The 18,648-nt window shown below is 54.9% G+C and overlaps 1 protein-coding gene across 1 annotated transcript in view; it reads right to left on the bottom strand.

Annotated features, from left to right (window-relative positions):
• The window catches only part of IGSF21 (immunoglobin superfamily member 21), a 233,973-nt gene that overhangs the window by 24,219 nt on the left and 191,106 nt on the right, over nt 1-18,648 (bottom strand). Inside the window, exon 4 of the mRNA XM_045063847.1 lies at nt 15,440-15,558. Within this exon, the coding sequence (XP_044919782.1) occupies nt 15,440-15,558 (119 nt within the window). The remainder of the gene's footprint in view (nt 1-15,439; nt 15,559-18,648) is intronic.

Here is an 18,648-nt window from a genome sequence, read left to right as displayed (position 1 = left end):
GACCAGCTGTGAGGCAGTGGGACTTATCAGCAGAGAAGGGCCAGCCCCTCCCTCACGGGGATCCTCAGGAGCTGGGGGTTCCCTTCCGATGGGCCTGGGGGCCCCAGGGGAATCAGTGGGGAGGGTATGGCTGGACCCAGCGTGCTGGGTGAATACCTTCTCTACCCTAAATTCCCCTCCCAAATCCCAGGCCCTTCCAGCTCCCATGACATCCCTGGACACATGTTCCTGGATTCAGGGGCCTGATCTGGCTTCACCTTTCCTCTCTGCCTGTGGCCAAACCTGGTAGACAGAGGGCAGATGGGGCCTGCGGCAGCCTGGCACAAGAGAGGAGCACCTTCCCTCCGGCTTCCGCCAAGACTGGCTTGACGCAGGCTCAGGAGCCAGGCTGCCGTATCCTGGCTCTGCCACCTCTTAGCTGGGTGACCTTGGCAGGTCCCTGAGTCCTGCTGTACCTGTTTCCTCATCTGTAGTGTAGGGATCGTCCTATCTCCGGGATAGGGTTCGAAAGTAAGGTTTTAGACCCTGGTCTGGCACCTGGCAAGCTCTGAATAAATGTCATTGTCCCCAATGTGGCTGTGATTACTCTCAGGGTCACTGCCCACTCCTCACCTATGCCTGGGGTCCTGCCATGCGGGAGTGCTCCCCACTCTGCCAGACTTTCCTGCTCCTACACTGTTGCCTATAGGGTTCCTTCTGCCTGAAATGTCCCTGTGGGTCTGCCCCCATCCTACGGGGCCCAGCCATACACCTCCTCCTCCGTGAAGCCTTCCTGATTGCCTCCGCCTAAAGGAGACCCTCCCCTGGGAACTCAGCTTGCACTATCGTCCCCCCCCCCCCTTATTTTCCTCCTGCTGGATTCTGGAAACCTGTGCTCTTCTCTGGCTCCCTCATCCTTCAGGGATTCCTGCAGGACAGACAGTAGGTCTCATATACTTCCATTGTCCCCAGAGCCTAGAGGTCAGGCTCGGGATGCAGAGACAGGGGCTGGGGATCTCCATGTGCCATTCACTAGCCACAGGATCGCAGGGAAGTTGTTTCTCTCTCTGAGACTCAGGCTCCTCGTCTGTAAAATGGGCATAACTACAGCCACTGTCTCAGCGGCATGCGGGAGCATCAAACAGGAGCGTGCTCACGAGGACAATGCCTGGCATGGTGCTGCTTGCTGCTGCCGTGAAGATTATTGTGATTACTAGGTTTATCGGTTTTTAAGATGATTGCTCCCAGGGACTGAGTGAGGTAAACCCACCCTCCTCCAGAGGGGGAAACTGAGTCCAGGGATGCTCTTCCAGCCGGCAGATGAGACAGGATGGCTGACTCCTAGGCCAAACCAACCTGGCACGTGGAGTTGGCCTCAGTTTCCCCTTCTGTACAGGAGGCGGTGGGATTCCTTCGCTCTCCCCAGGAGAGGCGGCAGGCAGCAGACCCTGCTCCAGGGGCCGGCTCACAGTTGCCCTGCCCTCCCTCCCAGCTCCGATACAGCTCTGTTAACACCTGCACCCTCGCACTCCAGCCTGCTCCTTAAATCACGGGGCCCGAGGCACTGCAGTTTCAACGGCAACGGCCACATATCACCTGTAATTAAGGGGCCTGTCCCAGGGAGGGGAAGTTTTTCTGCTGGAGACACTAAATCCAGCTCCCGGTGGTGAAGGGGATAAAGCATCACACTGACCTAACACTTGTCAAGGCTTAATGACGCCCCCGTGGGCCAGCTCCGGGGGGGGGGGTCATGTGGTGGGAGGTTGGGGCCGAGAGGAGCTGGGAGTAGGTGGAGGGAGACAACCGTGGGACGGATACGGAGCCCCTGGTCTGGGGGACACCGCAGGAGCACCACGCAGGAGCAGGTAACAGCTGCCGGGGGGCGGGGGGCAGCCCCCCTGCCTGCACAGTGCCAGGGAGCAGATGGGTCTCTCCAGCTTGGCTCAAGGGGGCACAGTGGGCCCCTCTGTGAGAAGCTACACGGGGGCTCCTTAGCAAGGCGGCCTGGGTTTGAACGCAAGCTCTGCCACTCGCTTGCTGGGCAACCTTGAGCAAGTTACTTAACATCTCTGGGCCGGGTTTCCCATCAGAATGGGAACGACAAGGCATCTGTCTCCTAGAATGGTGAGGATTAAATGAATTAATATATTTCATATCCTGGAGCCAGTCTTGGCCCCTGTAGCTGCAAAATTCACCTTTATTCTGGCATACCTCCCACATAACAGCTGTTCCCCCAAAGCGAGAACACACTCATCAGGTCTCAAAATGCTGGTCGGAGCAGGACTTGTACAAGTGAGGGATGAATGGGCGAACGGTCTGCTTCCCTCACAGGACGGCTGGTGACACCAGCCCTGTGGCCCCAGGAACAAGCTGCACAAAGCAGTACGCAGCTCGACGAAGCTGCCTTCTTCCAGCCTCCCTTCCCCGTCGGAAAGGTCACGCAGCTTGTCCGTCTCACACCCGGAGTACCCTCCGGAGGCCGGGTCTCCACCCCGGCTCAGGCCCTCAGGTCCCCACAAACTTTTGGGTTCATACTCTAAGCTTCCCTTCATGAGCAGACTCGGTCTTCTCTTCTGTAAAAGGGGGACACTGATCTTCCTGACTTCCCAGAAGGCTGAGCTGACGGGGCAGCCCTATTATTCCACACTGTCCCTGTTGAGAGGAGCTCTGGTCTCTGGCCTAGGCCCATACGGCTGTCATATTGTCCCCCACTCAGAGAGGAGCGGTGTCCCTCCGTCTCCCTGGCAGCCTCACACAGAGGGAAAACTGGGGGCTCTTCCTTGCAGCATCCCTGAGCTCAGATCCCAGCCCACTCAGCGCTGTGGGATGTTCGGTAAGTTCCCTACCCTCTCTGTGCCGTGCCCAGTGCCCACTGAAATGGAGGCAGCATAGGGCCAGCCTGCGGTGGGGAGACTAGGGTCTGGACCGGGTTTTGGAATGTGCTGGGCCTGTGGCTGAGTGCACAGTAAGCTGCCGTCAAGGGCATGCCTCCTTTGCAGGCCCAGGGTTCAGACAGGGAGGGATGGAGGATTCCAGAAGCCTGTGCAGGAGGTGGTCAGCAGGCTTGGGCCTTTGGGGCTGAAGCTGGGAAGTGACTGTCCTTGGTCGATGACCCAGTTAGCTCCAAAGTGCTCCTCCGAGCCCCAAACCCATCTGTCTGGCCCCTGTCTGACCTGGCTCTTAGCTGGTGACCTGAGCTAGCGGGAGGCCTGAGGACAGGCGGGCAGTATCTTTTCTCCGGGTCCCTGGCCAGGTGGAGGCTCTCCAGGCACTTAAGTGTGCCATCTCTGAACATGCTCTCACATCCCTCCTGGAAGACCCTGGCTGCCCTGGCCCCAGTCCTCCGGGCTGTAGACCCCTCCAGCAGCCAAGCCCTGCCAGCTGTCTCAGATCCCCGAGGCCCATTGAGCCGTCCCCTCAGAGTCTCCCAAGAGCAGTAAGGGGGCCTGCAGATGTCCTTAGGACCACAGCCTTGCCTTTCCACCCCAAAGCCCATCTCTTGCAGTCACCGTCTGCTGAGCGAGACCACAGGTCTCACCGGTGCCTTCTTAAGGACCATCTCCGTCCAGGGCTGGGTCCTGCCACGTCCTCCCCATCTGGTCCTATCTTTCCGATTGGTCCCCATGTCCTGTGGCTTCTGTCTGGAAACGCCTCACACGTCCAGCCTCTACGGCCCCCGCCCTGGGCTGGGCTGGGGCTGTCTCTCCCCCTCCCGCTGCCTGCCCTGTCCTCAGAAGCCGCTGGCAGACCCAGGCCTTCAGCTCTCTCTAGCCCCCACCCTCAACAGCCCCGTTTCCAGATGATGTAACTGACGCTGGGGAGGGAAGCAGTCTCTCACAGCGGGACTATTGTGAGGGGGCCGGTGAGGCTGCTCTTTCCTGGTGTCTTCTGCAGGGCAGTACGGGACCCCATAGTCCTCACTGCCTGGCTGGGAGAGCTCCCCTCGGCTGCCATCACTTCCTGCGGCCCTGACCCCACTCCCCGGCCCCGCGGACACTTCCAGGGTAGAGATCAGGACAAGGTGACAGTAAATACATCACCCTTTTTGAGAGCACTCACAGTGACCTATGACACAGGACATTTCCTGTCCCAACTGGGGGAGGGGGCTGGTGCTGCTGTAACCCCCATTTAGCAGATGGGGAAACTGAGGCTCAGGAGATGAAACAAATCACTTGCCAGTGTAGGGCAGTGGCTCTGCTGAGGGCTTGAAGCCAGGCTGCCTGGCTAAATCCAGCTCTCCCCTTGATGAAACAAATCACTTGCAAGTGTAGGGCAGTGGCTCTGCTGAGGGCTTGGAGCCAGGCTGCCTGGCTGAATCCAGCTCTCCCCTTGCTAGGCCTGTGCCTGTGGGAACATTTTCTAGGCTCTCTGCTTTCACACTTGTACAATGGGGAAGGGAGTCGTGGGCCTCCCTCAGAGGGCTCTTAGGACAATGAGTTAGCAGGGGCGGAGCAGATCTGTGCCCGGTGTGCAGTAAATACTCAAAAACATTTGCTGCTTTTATTATCGGGAATTCCAGAACTGGGTTTAAAAATCTATGGCTGAACCCAAGGCCCATCCCCTTCGCCACTTCCCAGCTCTAGTTTCCAGTCAACCTACTTGAATAGAGGAATGACTCTTCATGCGGGTCCACGCAGCCCTCGCCCAGCTCCGATCTAGAGGATCCCGGGCACTCACGTCACTCACCCAGAGCCAGTGGGAAGAGGGACAGGGAAGGGTGGGGGCTTAGAGGTGGGTCTGCCGGACATTTGCTTGGGAAACAATAGTGCCCAGACCTGGCCCTCTGGACCCTGGGGGGCATCTAGGGTGGGAGGTGGAAGTTTGGTTTCCCCTCTCCCCCTCAGCACCCCAGACTCCTCTGTGGCTCTGGCTTGGATCCCAACCTGCCCCCTATCTCCTCCTCCTAGTCCTGAAAGCAGCCTTGCTCCCCAGAGCCTGTGGCCACGGCAACTGCCTAGGGCCAGTTCATACAGTGTGAGCCCAGAAGGCAGCTCCTCCACTCAGGCTCCAAGACGAGCAATGAGCCGATCATTACCCACCCAGCAGGCATCATGAGCTGTGGGGAGGGCTTCGTGGCAGCCCTGAGTCTCGCCTCCCACCTACCCTGCCTGGGGTACCCCAGGGATTCTCAGACCAGCGGCCTCCCTCCACAGACCTAAGCTGTCTCCTGGACTGCCACATACTCAGGGCATGCGCTGGATCTGCCCGGGAGACGCACATCTCCCCATGGCCGTGCTGCACACAGGCAAGCGTCTCGAAAGAGGTTCTGCTGGTGCCTGCTTTCCCGCTAGCATCCTTTACAGGCAGAGCTCTGTTTCTTCCTTCTGCTCAGGCCAACGGCAGCAACACCAGGTCTTTGAGGGGTACAGGCTCTGCCCGAAGCCCTCAGATCTCCCAACACCCTTGGAGCCACAGACTTTTCTTCTTCCCAGGTCACAAGAGGCCCTTGACATTCCAATTATTGGTCCTGGGAACGTGCTCCTTTTTCTAGAGAGGAGCACAAGGCTGGGTGTCCAGAGGATAAGGTTCAGGAATCTGGTCTTAGAAAGCAGAGTTCCAGATCTCTAGAAATTCTAGTTCTGGCCTGGCCTCATGGATGTGAGCTCAGTTCTGTCACACGAAGTAGGTTCTTTCCCCTGGGAGCTTTGACCAGCCCTGGGGGAGCTTCTTTTCAAGGGAAAGCTTGAGGAACTGGTCCCAGGAAGACTTCCCGGAGACTTGCTGCCGGGGAGGGACAGAGTCAACAGCCGGGGAGGGACAGAGCCAGACTGGAGATGGCCAGATGGCTTTAAAAAGCATCAGAAATAACACACGTAAGGAGAGATGTATAGGTCAATGGAACAGAATAGAGACTCCTGAAATAAATCCTCACACTTATAATCAATCGATTCTCAGCAAGGATGCCAACACAGTTCAGTGGGGGGAAAGAAGAGTGTTCAAAAACGGTGCAGGGATGACCAGACATCCACACGCAATTGATGGAGGCAGAGGGCTCCTCCACAGAATGCAGAAAAATTAGCTCGAAATAGATGAGCGTTTTCTGTCTCCTAGAGTGGCCAAAAGTCTGCAAGAAGGCATAGGAGAAGAAGGTGGCTCCTACCCCTGCCGTCGTGAAGAAGCAGGAGGCCAAGAAGGTAGTCATTCTCCTGCTTGAAAGAAGGCCCAAGAATTCTGGCATCAGACAGAACATCCGGCCCTTGGGGACCTCACCGACTGTGTCAAATGACCCCGCTCCAGACTTTAGAAATGTCTAAAAGTGCCTCCTACGATTAACTAGTTCAGGACTGCCAAAGGGCTCCTCCAGTGCTGGCCCACAGATTCAAACTGGAGACAAAGCCAGAGAAGAAGCAGAGATTGCTGACCCCGGGCTGAGAAGAAAGCTGACGGCAAAAGGGAGGTCCCCACTAAGAGGCCACCTGTCCTCCCAGCTGGGGTTAACATGGTCACCACCTTGGTGTAAAACAAGAAGGCTCAGCGGGTAGTGATTGGTCCTGCTATGGATCCCACTGAGCTGGGTGTCTTTCTGCCTGCCCAGTGGCGTAAGATGGGGGCTCCCGACTTCATCGTTTGGCAGAAGGCCAGGCTGGGGGGTGTCTGGTCCACAGAAAGGCCTGCACCACTGTTGCCTTCACGCAGGTTAACTGGAAAGGCCAAGGAGCTCGGGTTAAGCTGGTGGAAGCCATCGGGACTGATTACAATGACAGATATGATGAGATCCACCGTCACTGGGAGGCAATGGCCTGGGTCCAGAGTCAGTGGCTCTCATTGCCAAGTTGGAAAAGCTAGAGGCCACCAAAGGACTGGCCACCGATCTGGACTGAGTGGACGCTGTTGAATTTTCTGTACATAAAAGTAATAAAAAGTTATCTTTCGGGCAGTGTCAGAAAAAGGAAGGAAGGAAGGACTGACGGACAGACGGAGGGAAGGAAGGAAGAAAGAAACCGTAAAACTGAATGTTAGAGTTTTAAACTATTAAAACTCTAAGGAGAAAAACAGGAGTAAATTGTGACCTTGGGTCAGGCAAAGCCTCCTCAGCTAGGACACTAAAAGCACCAGCAACAGAAAATAAATGCAGGGAGTGAACTTCCTCCAAAGGAAACCCTTTCATCCTTCAAAGGACACCGGTAAGAAAGAGAAAAGATAACTCACAAAAGGGGAAAAGATATGCAAATGTTACATCTGATAAGGCCCTTCTATCTGAAATAAAGAACGCGTGCAGCTTAATGATGAAAATCACCTAGTTGAAATGCTCCTGCGATCTGAAGGCATTTCTGCAGAGAAGGTATCCAAAGGGCTCCAGAGCACATGAAAAGATGATCAACATCATTAGCCATTAGAGAAACACAAACCAAACCCACAAGGAGAACCAATTCACATCCACCAGGATGGCTGTAATCAACAAGACAGGCAGTGGGAGTGGGAGTGGGTGACGGTCTGGAGAGATGAGGACCCCCAGGGTGCTGGAGCGAAAGCAAGATGGTGCCGCTGCCTGAGGTCCCTCTGAGGGTTAGACTCAGAGTTACTGTTCGGTCTAGCAATTCCACTCCTCGGCATACACCCAAGAGAGCTGAAACTATATGTTCACACAAAAACCTGCCTGTGAATGTTCCCAGGAGCATTACTCGTAACAGCTGAAAAGTGCAGATGTCCGTCAACTTGTGACTGTATAACAGAAATGTCGAGGGATGCCTGGGTAGCTCAGTCAGTTAAGCCGCTGCTGTTGGCTCAGGTCATGATCCCAGGGTCCTGGGATCGAGTCCTGCCTTGGGCTCCTTGCTCGGCAGGGAGCCTGCTTCTCTCTCTTCCTCTGCTTGCCACTCTGCCTGCTTGTGCTCACTCTCTCTTTCTCTCTGACAAATAAATAAATAAAATCTTAAAAAAAAAAGAAGAAGAAAAAGAAAGAAATGTCGTGTAGCGTACAACAGAATAGCACTCAGCCATAAAAAGGAAAGAGGGACTGATGTGCATTCCAATATGGATGTAGCTTGAAAACCTTACACTAACTGAAAGAAGTCACAACAGCCACAAAGACCATGTATTATGTGATTTATATGAAATTCATATGAAATCCACAGAGATTATTATCCAAAGAGATAGAAGGTAGATTGGTAAGTGTTGCTTGGGTGGCTCAGTTGGTTGGGCACCCGACTCGATTTTGGCTCAGGTCATGATCTCAGGGTTTGGGGATCAATCCCTGCATTGGGCTCTGCTGTGCTCAGTGTGGAGCCTGCTTGGAATTCCCACCCCCCCACTGCCCCACCCCTCCCCACCATTCATGCGTAGGCTCTCTCTTTCTCTAATAAAAAAAAAAGAGATAAAAGGAAAGTAGATTGGTGATTCTTAGCCTGGAGTGAGGGATATGGGATGGGGAGTCCTTGCTAATGGGTATAGATTTAGAAAATCTTCTAAAATTGGTTGCACAACCAGAAGTGTTTGCACAACTCTGTGAGTGTGCTAAAAACCATTAAATTGTACACTGTAAGCGAATTAATTATATGTTACATGAGTTATAGCTCAATAAAACAGTGTTTTAAAAAAGGAAGAAAAGCACCCAGATGCACTTAATAAAAATCCAGTAAAACGTACTGAAAAAAATAAAAAGCAAGCTATGCAAAATTGATTAATAACTGCTTTCTGCAGGGGGACCTATCTCCTGGCCCCAGGTTTTGAAAGCATCTGGTCTGGTTTGGTGCCATGAAGGCCTTGGGCTCCAAAATTCTACCTTTATCGGCCATCCTCATTTGGAAGCCTACACAAGAGACACAGGGATCCCACGAGAGAGCATTTTCTTAGTGCTTACTAATATGTCAATAATAGTCGAGCAGAATGGGTACACGTGGAGGATGTCTTTGCCTTTGTTCTGCCGCTGTCTGGCTGGGTGTCTTTGGCAAGTTCCACACCTATCAGTTTCCTCATCTGGCAAAGAAATGGCAGCACCCATCTCCCGGAGCTTTAGAGATTATGTGATAGGTTAGTCTAGGAAGACCTTAGCCCGGTGTGCAGCATGTTCATAAAGGCTCAGCAAAGGGCACCCCATGCGCGTGGGAGTCAGATGGCAAAATCCTCTTCTGATGCTACCTCCTGGCTCAGCGACTACTGTGGGCCAAACTGTGTCCCGGAGAAAGATGTGTTGAAGTCCTAACCCCCAGCCCCTGGGAACGTGATCTTATTTGGGAAAAGGGTGTTTGCACATGTGACCAAGTTCCGATGAGGTCCTTGTACATCAGGGTGTGCCTTGATCTAATGCCTGGCGTCCCTAGGAGAGGGACGTGTGGACACAGAGATCCAGAGCACAGAGGGAAGCTGCCCTGTGAGGATGGAGGCAGAGCTGGAGGGAGGTACCCAGGAGCAGAAGAAGGCCAAGGACTACTGGCCACCACCAGGAGCTGGAGGAGGCAAGGAAGGATCCCACCCTAGAACTTTCAGAATGTGGTAGCCCTGCTGACACCTTGATTTTAGACTTCTGGCCTCCTGAACCATAAGGGAATATATTTCCGTGACTTTCAGCCCTGCAGGGTGATCATTTGTTACTAACATCCTGGAGGTATCAGACAGTGGGGTCAGCCTGGGCTTCTGCCTCTGTACTGTGAGCTAGCCGTCTCCCCTGATGGCACCTGAGCTCCACGAGGCAAAGGATTCCTCCTTCTCCACTGCGTCATCAGCACCTGGAACTGCACTTGGCCCTGGGAAGATGCTGAGTCAGACAGCGTGGGATTAGGTGCATGAATACCTCAAGTCCATGCACCCAGGCCTCACCTTCTTGGAAGGCCTTGTGGAGCATCTGTTCGAAATACCCCCCTTGCCCCAGGCTGGACCTGCCTCTGCTTTGCTCGACCACCCTCTGACACCCACAGGCTCCAGTGGTCTCCTTGTTCTGTCTGCCCCCTCCTTCCTGCCTGGTCTGGCCCACGAGGACCAGGAATTATGTCTGGCTCATTACTGAAGCTCAATTCCATGATGTACAACAGCCCCTGGAATGTACTAGGTGCTCAATAAATGTCTGCTATATGAATGAACAATGAAGGCTGGATGAATGAATCCGTGAGATTTGGAAGGCCTGCAACCGTCGAATCCATTTTAACAACAACAACAACAAAAAAAACCCTTCTGATGTTTTTACTAGAAAAACAGTTCAGTACTGGACTTGTCCATGTCACAAGTGGGCACTGACCTGGATTTGGACCCAGGGTTGCTGGGCTCCAAGGGTGCTCCTTTTAGAAGGTTTGAGCAGCAAGGGTCCCAGGGTCGAAGTGGATGAGCGGTGCCCACGGGGCCTGGGGCACAGGAACCCTCTGAATTTTTGAGTGCCACGTGTTCCTGGGCAGGGAGGGCTCGGTCTCATGGAGACCCCACCCCCCGCTATCTTGTTTCTGCATAATCCCACCTCATCACCCCCATGCTTGCTTGACCTTGTGTTATTAATGGCCTTTGTGTCAAAGGTAGGGATGTGTCCCTTGGGAGCTCAGAGCTGCTGTTAGGTGCACCAGCTCTGGGCTCGGGGTGACCTGGTGGACACTTGGGGGATCCCCTTAGCCTGCAGAGCCTCCTTCCTTCTGTGAAATGGAATGATGGTGCCTATCTCGGGGGACACTCGTGAAGGTTGTGTGATCAACAGTGTGGCGGCCATGCAGCCTGTGCTTGATGGAAAGTGGCCTAGATTTTTCGCTGCCGGTTGAGAGGGCCCCCTCGGGGGCAGGCCTGTATGGTGAGGGGGGCAGAGAAACCTTGGCTCTTGGCCTCCTGGCGGAACCAGGAGAGCAGCGTCTCTCAGCACTGGCGGGGGTGGGAAGTGTGGGTTCCCACTTAATTGATTGTAACATCGCACCCCGAACATGCTCCCCGCATAACCTGCACCCCCGAGAAGAGCCTCGGCAATCCTTCCGTGACTGTGTATAATGTGTTCCTGGGGCCCAGCACGCAACTTTCAAATTGGCTTACAATTTATCTGCAGCTTGGATAAAAACATTTTAATGACTGTGTGCGGCACGAACCCTCGGTGTCACCCACAGGGCTCCCAAATGTCTTTTCCCACCACATAGCGGGGATGTTATAGGCGTGAAATTACAGCCGCTCTCACATTTTGATCTGCACCCCGAGGCCCGTGGAAACTGCGCGGTAGAATGTGCTAGATGCAGATTGAGTGGCAGAGGACGGGAGGCTGGCTCAGGAGCACAACTGTGCTGGGCTGGGGATGCGTGCGGGGGCTGTGGGACGGGCCCCGTTTCTCGTCTCCCTTTCCCCCACCGACTTAGGAAGTTTCCCTTGACCCCCAGATCAAGAAGGAAGCTGTCTTGCCCCACAGCTGGTGGCCACAGTCCTCAGGGTCCGTTGTCGGTCAAAGGAGACCCCAGCTTTCAACGGCCTCCCCTTGCTTGGAGGGAGCGTGTTGGTGCCTGCGTGTGTGGTTGTGTGTGTGCGTGCGTGTGCGTGCGTGTGCGTGTGTGCGATGAGCGTGTATGCCATGTCACAGGCCAAGGCAAGGAGCAGGTTATAGAGCTTCATGCCTGCCCTGAAATATATTCAAAGGAGTAGGTCCGGGAGGGGGAGGCAGAGTCACGCAATTTTCAAGTCTTTCTAACTGTGCCTGATGTGTAACCGGCATGGTCCCTATTTGTCGTGAGAGAGGTTATTCGCCGAGCCCTCGGAAGGTGCCGGGCGCTGGGCTCAGGGAACTCTATCCTGGGGATCATCTCACGGAATGGCCCCACCTTGGCCAAGCCACTTCTTTTCTGAGACTGGGTCTGGGCGACAGGTGCCGTGAGGTCATGGCTCCCAGGCTGATGTGGGCTGCTGGAGCACAGGAGCTGCACAGGGGACACACCCTCACAGTCAGACCCCTGTCTCTCCCAGAACACCCCACCCCCCAACCTTCGGGGTCTCGGTGAGCCACAGAAGGCATGCCGCTCTGCTGCTATGGGACGGGGACAGCCACAGCCCTGCAGGCCCAAGCAAGTCCTTTCCCTTCCCCGAGACTCAGCCTCCATCTGTGAGTTGGGGATGGCAGTAATCCCGACCCAGAGGGGCTGTTGTCAGCCTCAGGGGACACGCTCTACTGAAAGCACTCTGGACCTGGCGGAACCAGCAGAATGCAGATGCGGCTGTCATTAGCCAAGCTGGGGTCTGTCCTCACTCCTCCCCTCAGCAGGAGGCCAGGAAGAGGGGGCAGGCAGAGGGATGCGTTTCCCAGAACCAGGGCAGAGCTGGGTCCCTGTGCAGGGACTCCGTGCACGAAGCTGTGGTTCTCAGACTGGCCTGAAGCTCCTCAGAGTCATGAATGGTCGATGAGACTCCCAGCTGCAAGAAACAAGTGATCGCAGCTGTGCCCAGGAGCACACAGGCCCGAGACAATGGTACTAAAGAGGATAAAGTCCAACCTATGGAGATGTTTGGCTGCCTCATCTGGGCTAGGGGCTTTGCAAACATCACTCATTCATTCAAAGATTTATTATTTTAGAGAGAGAGTGCAGGAAATGGAGCAGAGGGAGAGAATCTCCAGTAGACCCCCTGCTAAACACAGAGCCGGATGTCAGGCTCCCCCAACCCTGAGATCATGACCTGAGCCGAAACCAAGGGTCGAACCCCTAACCAACTGAGCTACCCAGGTGCCCTGCAAACTTTATTCAAATAAAAATATCCTTACAACTACTCTAAAAGGTAGCCCCCCTTGTCCCTATTTTACAGATGGGAAACTGAGGCCCAGAGAGGCTAATCAACACAATGATGGATCTGGGATTCTGCCCCAAACCTGTGTGTCCTTGTACAACAGGGATATAACATCTCCTGGCTCATGGGGATGTCGCCAGGATTCCATGAGACAATGGGCAAGAAGCCAGAAGCTCACGCACTATCAGGCACAGGCTAAGGACGGACAGTGGCTATGATGTCGGCTCAGCTGCAGCTTTGGTGAGCACGGGAGGATCTGCCCCATCAGGGGACAGCTGGGCTGGGGCGATATAGCAAGCACAGTGACCTCTATGCGGTGGGTCCATCAGAGGATTGACCAAGATGGGTGAGTGCTCTTTCAGTAAGAAGCCTGCCCTCAGGAACCCTGAATCTCCAGAGGTCAGAGCCTTTCCCTGAGTCTGGGGCCACTGGGGGGTCCTAACCTCTCCCTGGTCTCCCCAACAGCCTCAGGCTCATCAGCTCTCTACTCCATCCCACATGGCTGCCACCTTCTGTCGGGAAGAGCCCAGAAGCTCACAGCTTCTTGCTGCCCAGACAATGAGAATGGAGGAGAAAAGTCTTGGCCAGCTGTGCCACAGAAAGAGAGAGGAGCACACCGTCTTGCTCAGCCAGGACCATCAGGCTATCTGTGCAGTTCTGGTCAGTCCCACAAGATCTCTCTGGGCCTTGGGTTCGTTGCCTGGCAGGAGGGATAACGGACTGACAGATGTCAGAGCTAGGAGGGGCCTAAGAACCATCTGGTTACAAGTCCTCCTTGAATGGAGGAGAAGACAGAGGCCATGGGGGGAGAGCAACCTGCTCAGGGAGCTTTGGTGAATTCATGAGGAAGGTGGGCTGACTGGTGGAGGTGGCTTTTGAGGACTTGGTCCTTGCTCACATAGAGAGAAGCCTCAGCGGGAGTGTCTCTACTGTTTCCAGGGGTGCAACAGCTGGTATGAGAAGCAAGATGCCTGGCTTCTGGCCCCAGCACTGGGCTGCTATCCCAGGAGGATTTTGTGATCCTGGCTGTGTGACCCTAGGCAGGTTGCTTGCTTTCTCTGTGCCTCCATATCTGTGTCTGCAAAAAGGGGCTGATAATACTAGTACATACCCTCAGGTGGCTTGTGAGGACTGAATGACAGATATAACATGGGACGTACAGCCGGAAGACTCCAAGGGCCCTCCTTTGGTCCTCTGCCCAAACTAGCTGCCACCTCACCTGCAGACCCTCTAGCCCATTACCCGTCTGATTTTCTGCCCAGGATTTGGCACTGTCCACGGCCTCTATGTGCGCTTTATGCTTGGCTCATGCACCCGATACAATTCCCCAAGGACCTTGTCCTATCAAAGGAGATACCCTTACCTAGCACATAGTAGATGCTCAAGAAATATCTGATGGATAGATGACTATGCACAGATCCCTCATCAGACTGGGAGCCCCTGGATGGTGCCCCCTGAGTTTTGTTCTTCACCAGATTCCCTGGGGTGACCAGCCCAGGGGTGGGCACCAAGAATGCTCCTTCGGTGAGGGGACGACTACAAGAGGGAAGTTTTCCTGGCATGGCCACTTCCCTGCAGCAGCCCAGCCCCCAGGAAGCCAGAACTTGCCATGTGTTGCTGCTGCCGGAATCAATGTCCCTTTGGAGGTCTGGCCTTTGGAGGTTTTCAATTTCCCCAGAAGCGGTATCTTTCCATGGGGCCTTTATGCTTTCATTGATTGCCTGACTACGACAAGCTTTGTTTCCCTGGTAAGTATCATTTGATAAGAAGATCAGAGAACGCTAGAGCCCAGAATCAGGGCCAAGTCCCTGGACCACGGGCAGCGGAACTGGAGAGTGTGCCTGATGAGAACGTCAGCGCCGACAGAGGCTTCTGAGATCGCTGGGAGCCAAGCCCTTGTTTGACAGATGGAGAAAGTGAGGCTGGGCTGGGGACAGCCAGAGACACGCGCTCACATTACTATTCTCATCTTGCAGATGGAGAAATGGAGGCACAGATACAGGGTCAGACCCCAGGAGGCCCCACACGGAGTCCAGTGCACGCCCTCACCAATCACTTGATGTTTCCATGTTCCAGGAAAGGCCGAGGGAGGTCCAGGTTCAGGATCCCTCTCTGTAGCTGTATGCACCGCCTCCCCCAGGGAGGATCCCAGATTGTCCTGTCCCCAGAGGGGGACCCGCCACCCCTGCACTGTCCCCATGGGCATTTCTGTGAACTTAGCTCTTGGCTTCAGCCTGGAAAAATGCTCTCACAGCGGTCTTCACACTGCCCAGCCCCTCCCTCCCTGTGTGTCCTCACTGGGTCACAGGGCCCGGAGCTGGGGGTCCATGAATGATCCATCGAACCTTCATCTCACCCCTGCTTACAGGCGTGGACACGGAGGTCTGCTGCCCCTCGGGAAGCCCTCATTCCTCAGTCCTCTGTCAACTCCTCGTTTGTCCCAGTCAGGGTGTCAGAGCTCCTCCAAAGTGCCCAGGCCATGAGGACCCAGGGACGAGGCCCGGCCCTGCTGTCCCGAGGGTGGGGGGTATCAGGGTTGGGAGAAGGGCTTCCTGAGAGGAAGTGGTAAGGCCACACCTGTCCTACCTTGGCAGGGCTGGTCTTCTCGCTCCTTGGAGGTGAGCGTGGGAAAGAAGAAGCTTCACGGCCTCCCAACAGACACAGCAGCAGCTGGTTCCTGGGACAGCCCCTCCGTGCACGGGCGCACGCGCGCGCGTGCACACACACACACACACACACACACACACACACAGCTCCTCGCTGTGACCCCAGGGGCAGGGGGGGGCTCTGCACTCACCCATGACGTTGAGGAAGATGTTGCCCGAAGCCAGGACCACCTTCTCTCTCGTGGCACGGTCATAGATACCCACGTGGCATTCATAGGGACCATTGTCTGAGATGCGGACCTCGGGCAGCCTGGGGGAATGAGAGGGGTGGGATGAGGGCCGGTCATAGTGCCCTGGAAAGCACAGCACCCCCACCACCCCCAAAAGACCCCAAGACTCACCGTTCAGCCTTCTGGACCGACCACGTGCTCCAGCGCTAGGCTGAGGGGAGGGGGAGCAGCAACATTTATGGAGCACTGACTGTATGCCCGGCCCTGTGTTCGACACTTGGAGAGGTGAAGGTGTGTGTGTGGGGGGGTGTTCAACTGGAGTTGTATCTGGGCTCTTTTCAGTGTCTGTGAGTTGCAAACAGTAATGGTGCCCCCCACCCAGAGGGCCCCAGGTATGCCCGGAGTGAGAGGCACCTGCTGTGTGGCCCAGGCTCAAAGCTGAGCCCTAGCGGGTCACCTCACTCCGCCCTTCACCTAGGATCCCTATTCCCACCTCGTAAATATGGAAACTGAGGCTCTAGAGGAGGCACAGATGTCCCCTCGTCCACCACCACCGATATGGCTAATAAGACCCAGGATGGGAACTTGAATTCCTCTTTAGATACTGAGTTCCTGTCCCTTTGGGTCCAGCCTTGGGGGCTTGAGAAGAAACACTAAACTTCTCATCTCCAAGGAGCCCCTGTCCCAGCAGATCAGCACTCCCAGTCCCTCAAAGGGTGAGCCTATCCGAGCACAAAGAAGGGAGGAGCTAGTTCTGCCTGGGGTCCTCAGGAGGGTGCGGTGGCCCGGAGGGACGCCGGCTAGACCATTGCTGCATCAGGGAAATCGCTGGGTCCTCTGGCAAGTTCCAACCTTCTCTGGACCTAATCATGCAGCCAAAGGGGAGGCTCTTTTGGCCACAACCCAGAGGCAGTGGGGTCTCTGCTTTTGGGTCTCAGGTTGTCACACTGTAGCACAAAATACAAAGAAGCTCACAGTCACGGTTACAGTCAAGGTCACGGTCACGAAACACTAGCCACCAAAGTGGTCCCTCAGTCCCATCAGAAAGGGGCAGTAGGGGAAGGAGAGGGTGGTGGTAAAGGGCATAGGCTCTGCCTGTGGGTCCCGCCACCCCAAGGAGGGAGGTTCCTTCAATCCAGCTCTCTGCTCCCACCCTGACGTGAGCGTGTCCGCTCTCTACTCAGCCGACCACCTGCTCCCAACAGCTTCTGCTGCGCACTCCAACCTCAGAGGCACTCTCTTCTGTCAGGTCCCCGGCCCCTATCTTTGTCTCCAGCTCCGTTCCCTCCTGCCTCCGTGTCCCCCCCACACCTGAGCCCTCCGCCTGGGTTCCACGCTCTAGGCTCAGAGCAGAGCCCGCCACACATTAGCATAAACAAACACCTTCATTTACATAGAATACACAGAGGTTGACATCTGGTCTACTGACTGTCATAAAAGAACCGGGAGATCTGATGTTTTTCATCAGGGAAACTTTGAAGGAAAGAGGCTGCCTTCCTTCCCTCCCCGCCCGCAGAAGAGCACCCTGTCAGCGGGAACAGCAGGGGACTGTGTCCCCTCGGGAGCTATTTTGTTTGCTTGTAACTCAGCTAGACTGGAAAAGCAGCCCCTCTATCGGGCATCGTTGCTGAGTGACAGTCACCTAGAGTGACATGTTTCGGTAACACTCACAGGTATCAGTTATACGGTAAGTGACTCGTGCAGGTGACATGTGTGCAGGTGACATGCTCAGGAGACAGCCCCCTAAAGAAAGAGGCTCAGGAGACACATGTAGCTGGCAGCCACCCAGGTGATGTAGAGGGAATGGTGACAGGGTTGGCACCCAGGTGGAAACGTGTAGGTAATTGCCATGTGGGTGGTGCACGCAGACATGTTTAGGGGAGAGCAACACAGGTGACATGTTTAGGTGCTATGCTGATGACATGCTCAGGGGACAGTAACATAAACAGTATGTTTGGGCGACTTGTGTCGGTGACACAGAGCAGGTGGTAGAAGACAGCTCAGGGGACACCTGGATTGGTGCTTTGCGAAGAAGGCAGCCTTCCCCTTAGGACTTTGTACAGACTCGGCTGTTCCTTCTCTGGGCTCCCTACCTACTCCAACTGTCCCAGACCCGCTGGTGGACACTATGCTCCCTCTCCCCGACCACACTCAGTGGCCAAGTCCTGGGCTCTCCACCTCAAACCCATCCTGCCCTATAGGCACATCCCTCCTCCCCACCCCCCCCAACCACCACCTTTTCTCATTTGGAATGTGGGGCAGAGGTTTCCCTGGTTCTTCTGCCCCTGCTAATCTCCCTCCAAATCCGTTCTGCAGGTCAAACCCAGATCTTTTCAAATGCAAATAGAATTAATGGCACTTCCTAACCTAAAGTCCTTCAGACTTCTCTCAGCTCTTGAAGATTAAGACTCGTATCTTTGTCCTGGCCAACAAGGCCCCCAGGGTTGCTCCCTGCCACATCTCCAGCACCTTTTAGCCTTGCCTCCAGCTCCAACAGTGTTCTTTCCATTCCTCTCATTGCCAAGTGCCTTCTTGAAAAGTCAACTTCATTTTGGAATCACTTTAGATTGACAGGAAAGTTGCCAGAGAATACAACATCCCCATACGTCCCTCACCCGATTTCCCTCATTACGAACGTCTTAAACCACCGTTGTACTTTGTCAGATGAAGAAGCCAACGTTGATACATCACTATCAACTCAAGTCCAGACTCTTTCTGGATGTGCCTGGTTTTTCTGCCACTGTCCCTTTTCTGTTCCAGAACCCAACCCAGGACCCTTCAGAGGTGACCAAGGTACACTTAGCCCAGCGCCTTGTTTGATTCTGCACTCTTGCTTGCAATATTCTCTTTTCCTGGGAATGTTACATTTTCTTCCCCTGGCTGCCTCCTGCAAGTTTCAAAGGAATGGTCACTTTCTTAGTGACCGTCTGGACCTGGTGAGGGTGGTGGATGATGGCCCCGATGGCCCTGATGAAGAGCCTCCCTGTATCCACGTCTCTGGCCAATCACCTTGCAGTTCCTCCCATCTAGGGGTGGAGTCTCTTCCCATTCTTGGCCTCTTGACTTTGACCAAAGGATGTGTAGGAGGGATGGTATGCACATTCCAAGCCGAAGTCTCACAAGATCTCTCTCTGTACCCCCTTGCTGCTCCCTTCCCCTCACTCCTGCTC

The sequence above is a fragment of the Mustela putorius genome, unplaced genomic scaffold, assembly GCF_011764305.1.
Source record: "Mustela putorius furo isolate JIRA1106 unplaced genomic scaffold, ASM1176430v1.1 tig00003853_pilon_pilon_pilon, whole genome shotgun sequence".
Lineage (NCBI taxonomy): Eukaryota > Metazoa > Chordata > Mammalia > Carnivora > Mustelidae > Mustela > Mustela putorius.
This window is presented reverse-complemented; position numbering and strand designations above follow the sequence as displayed.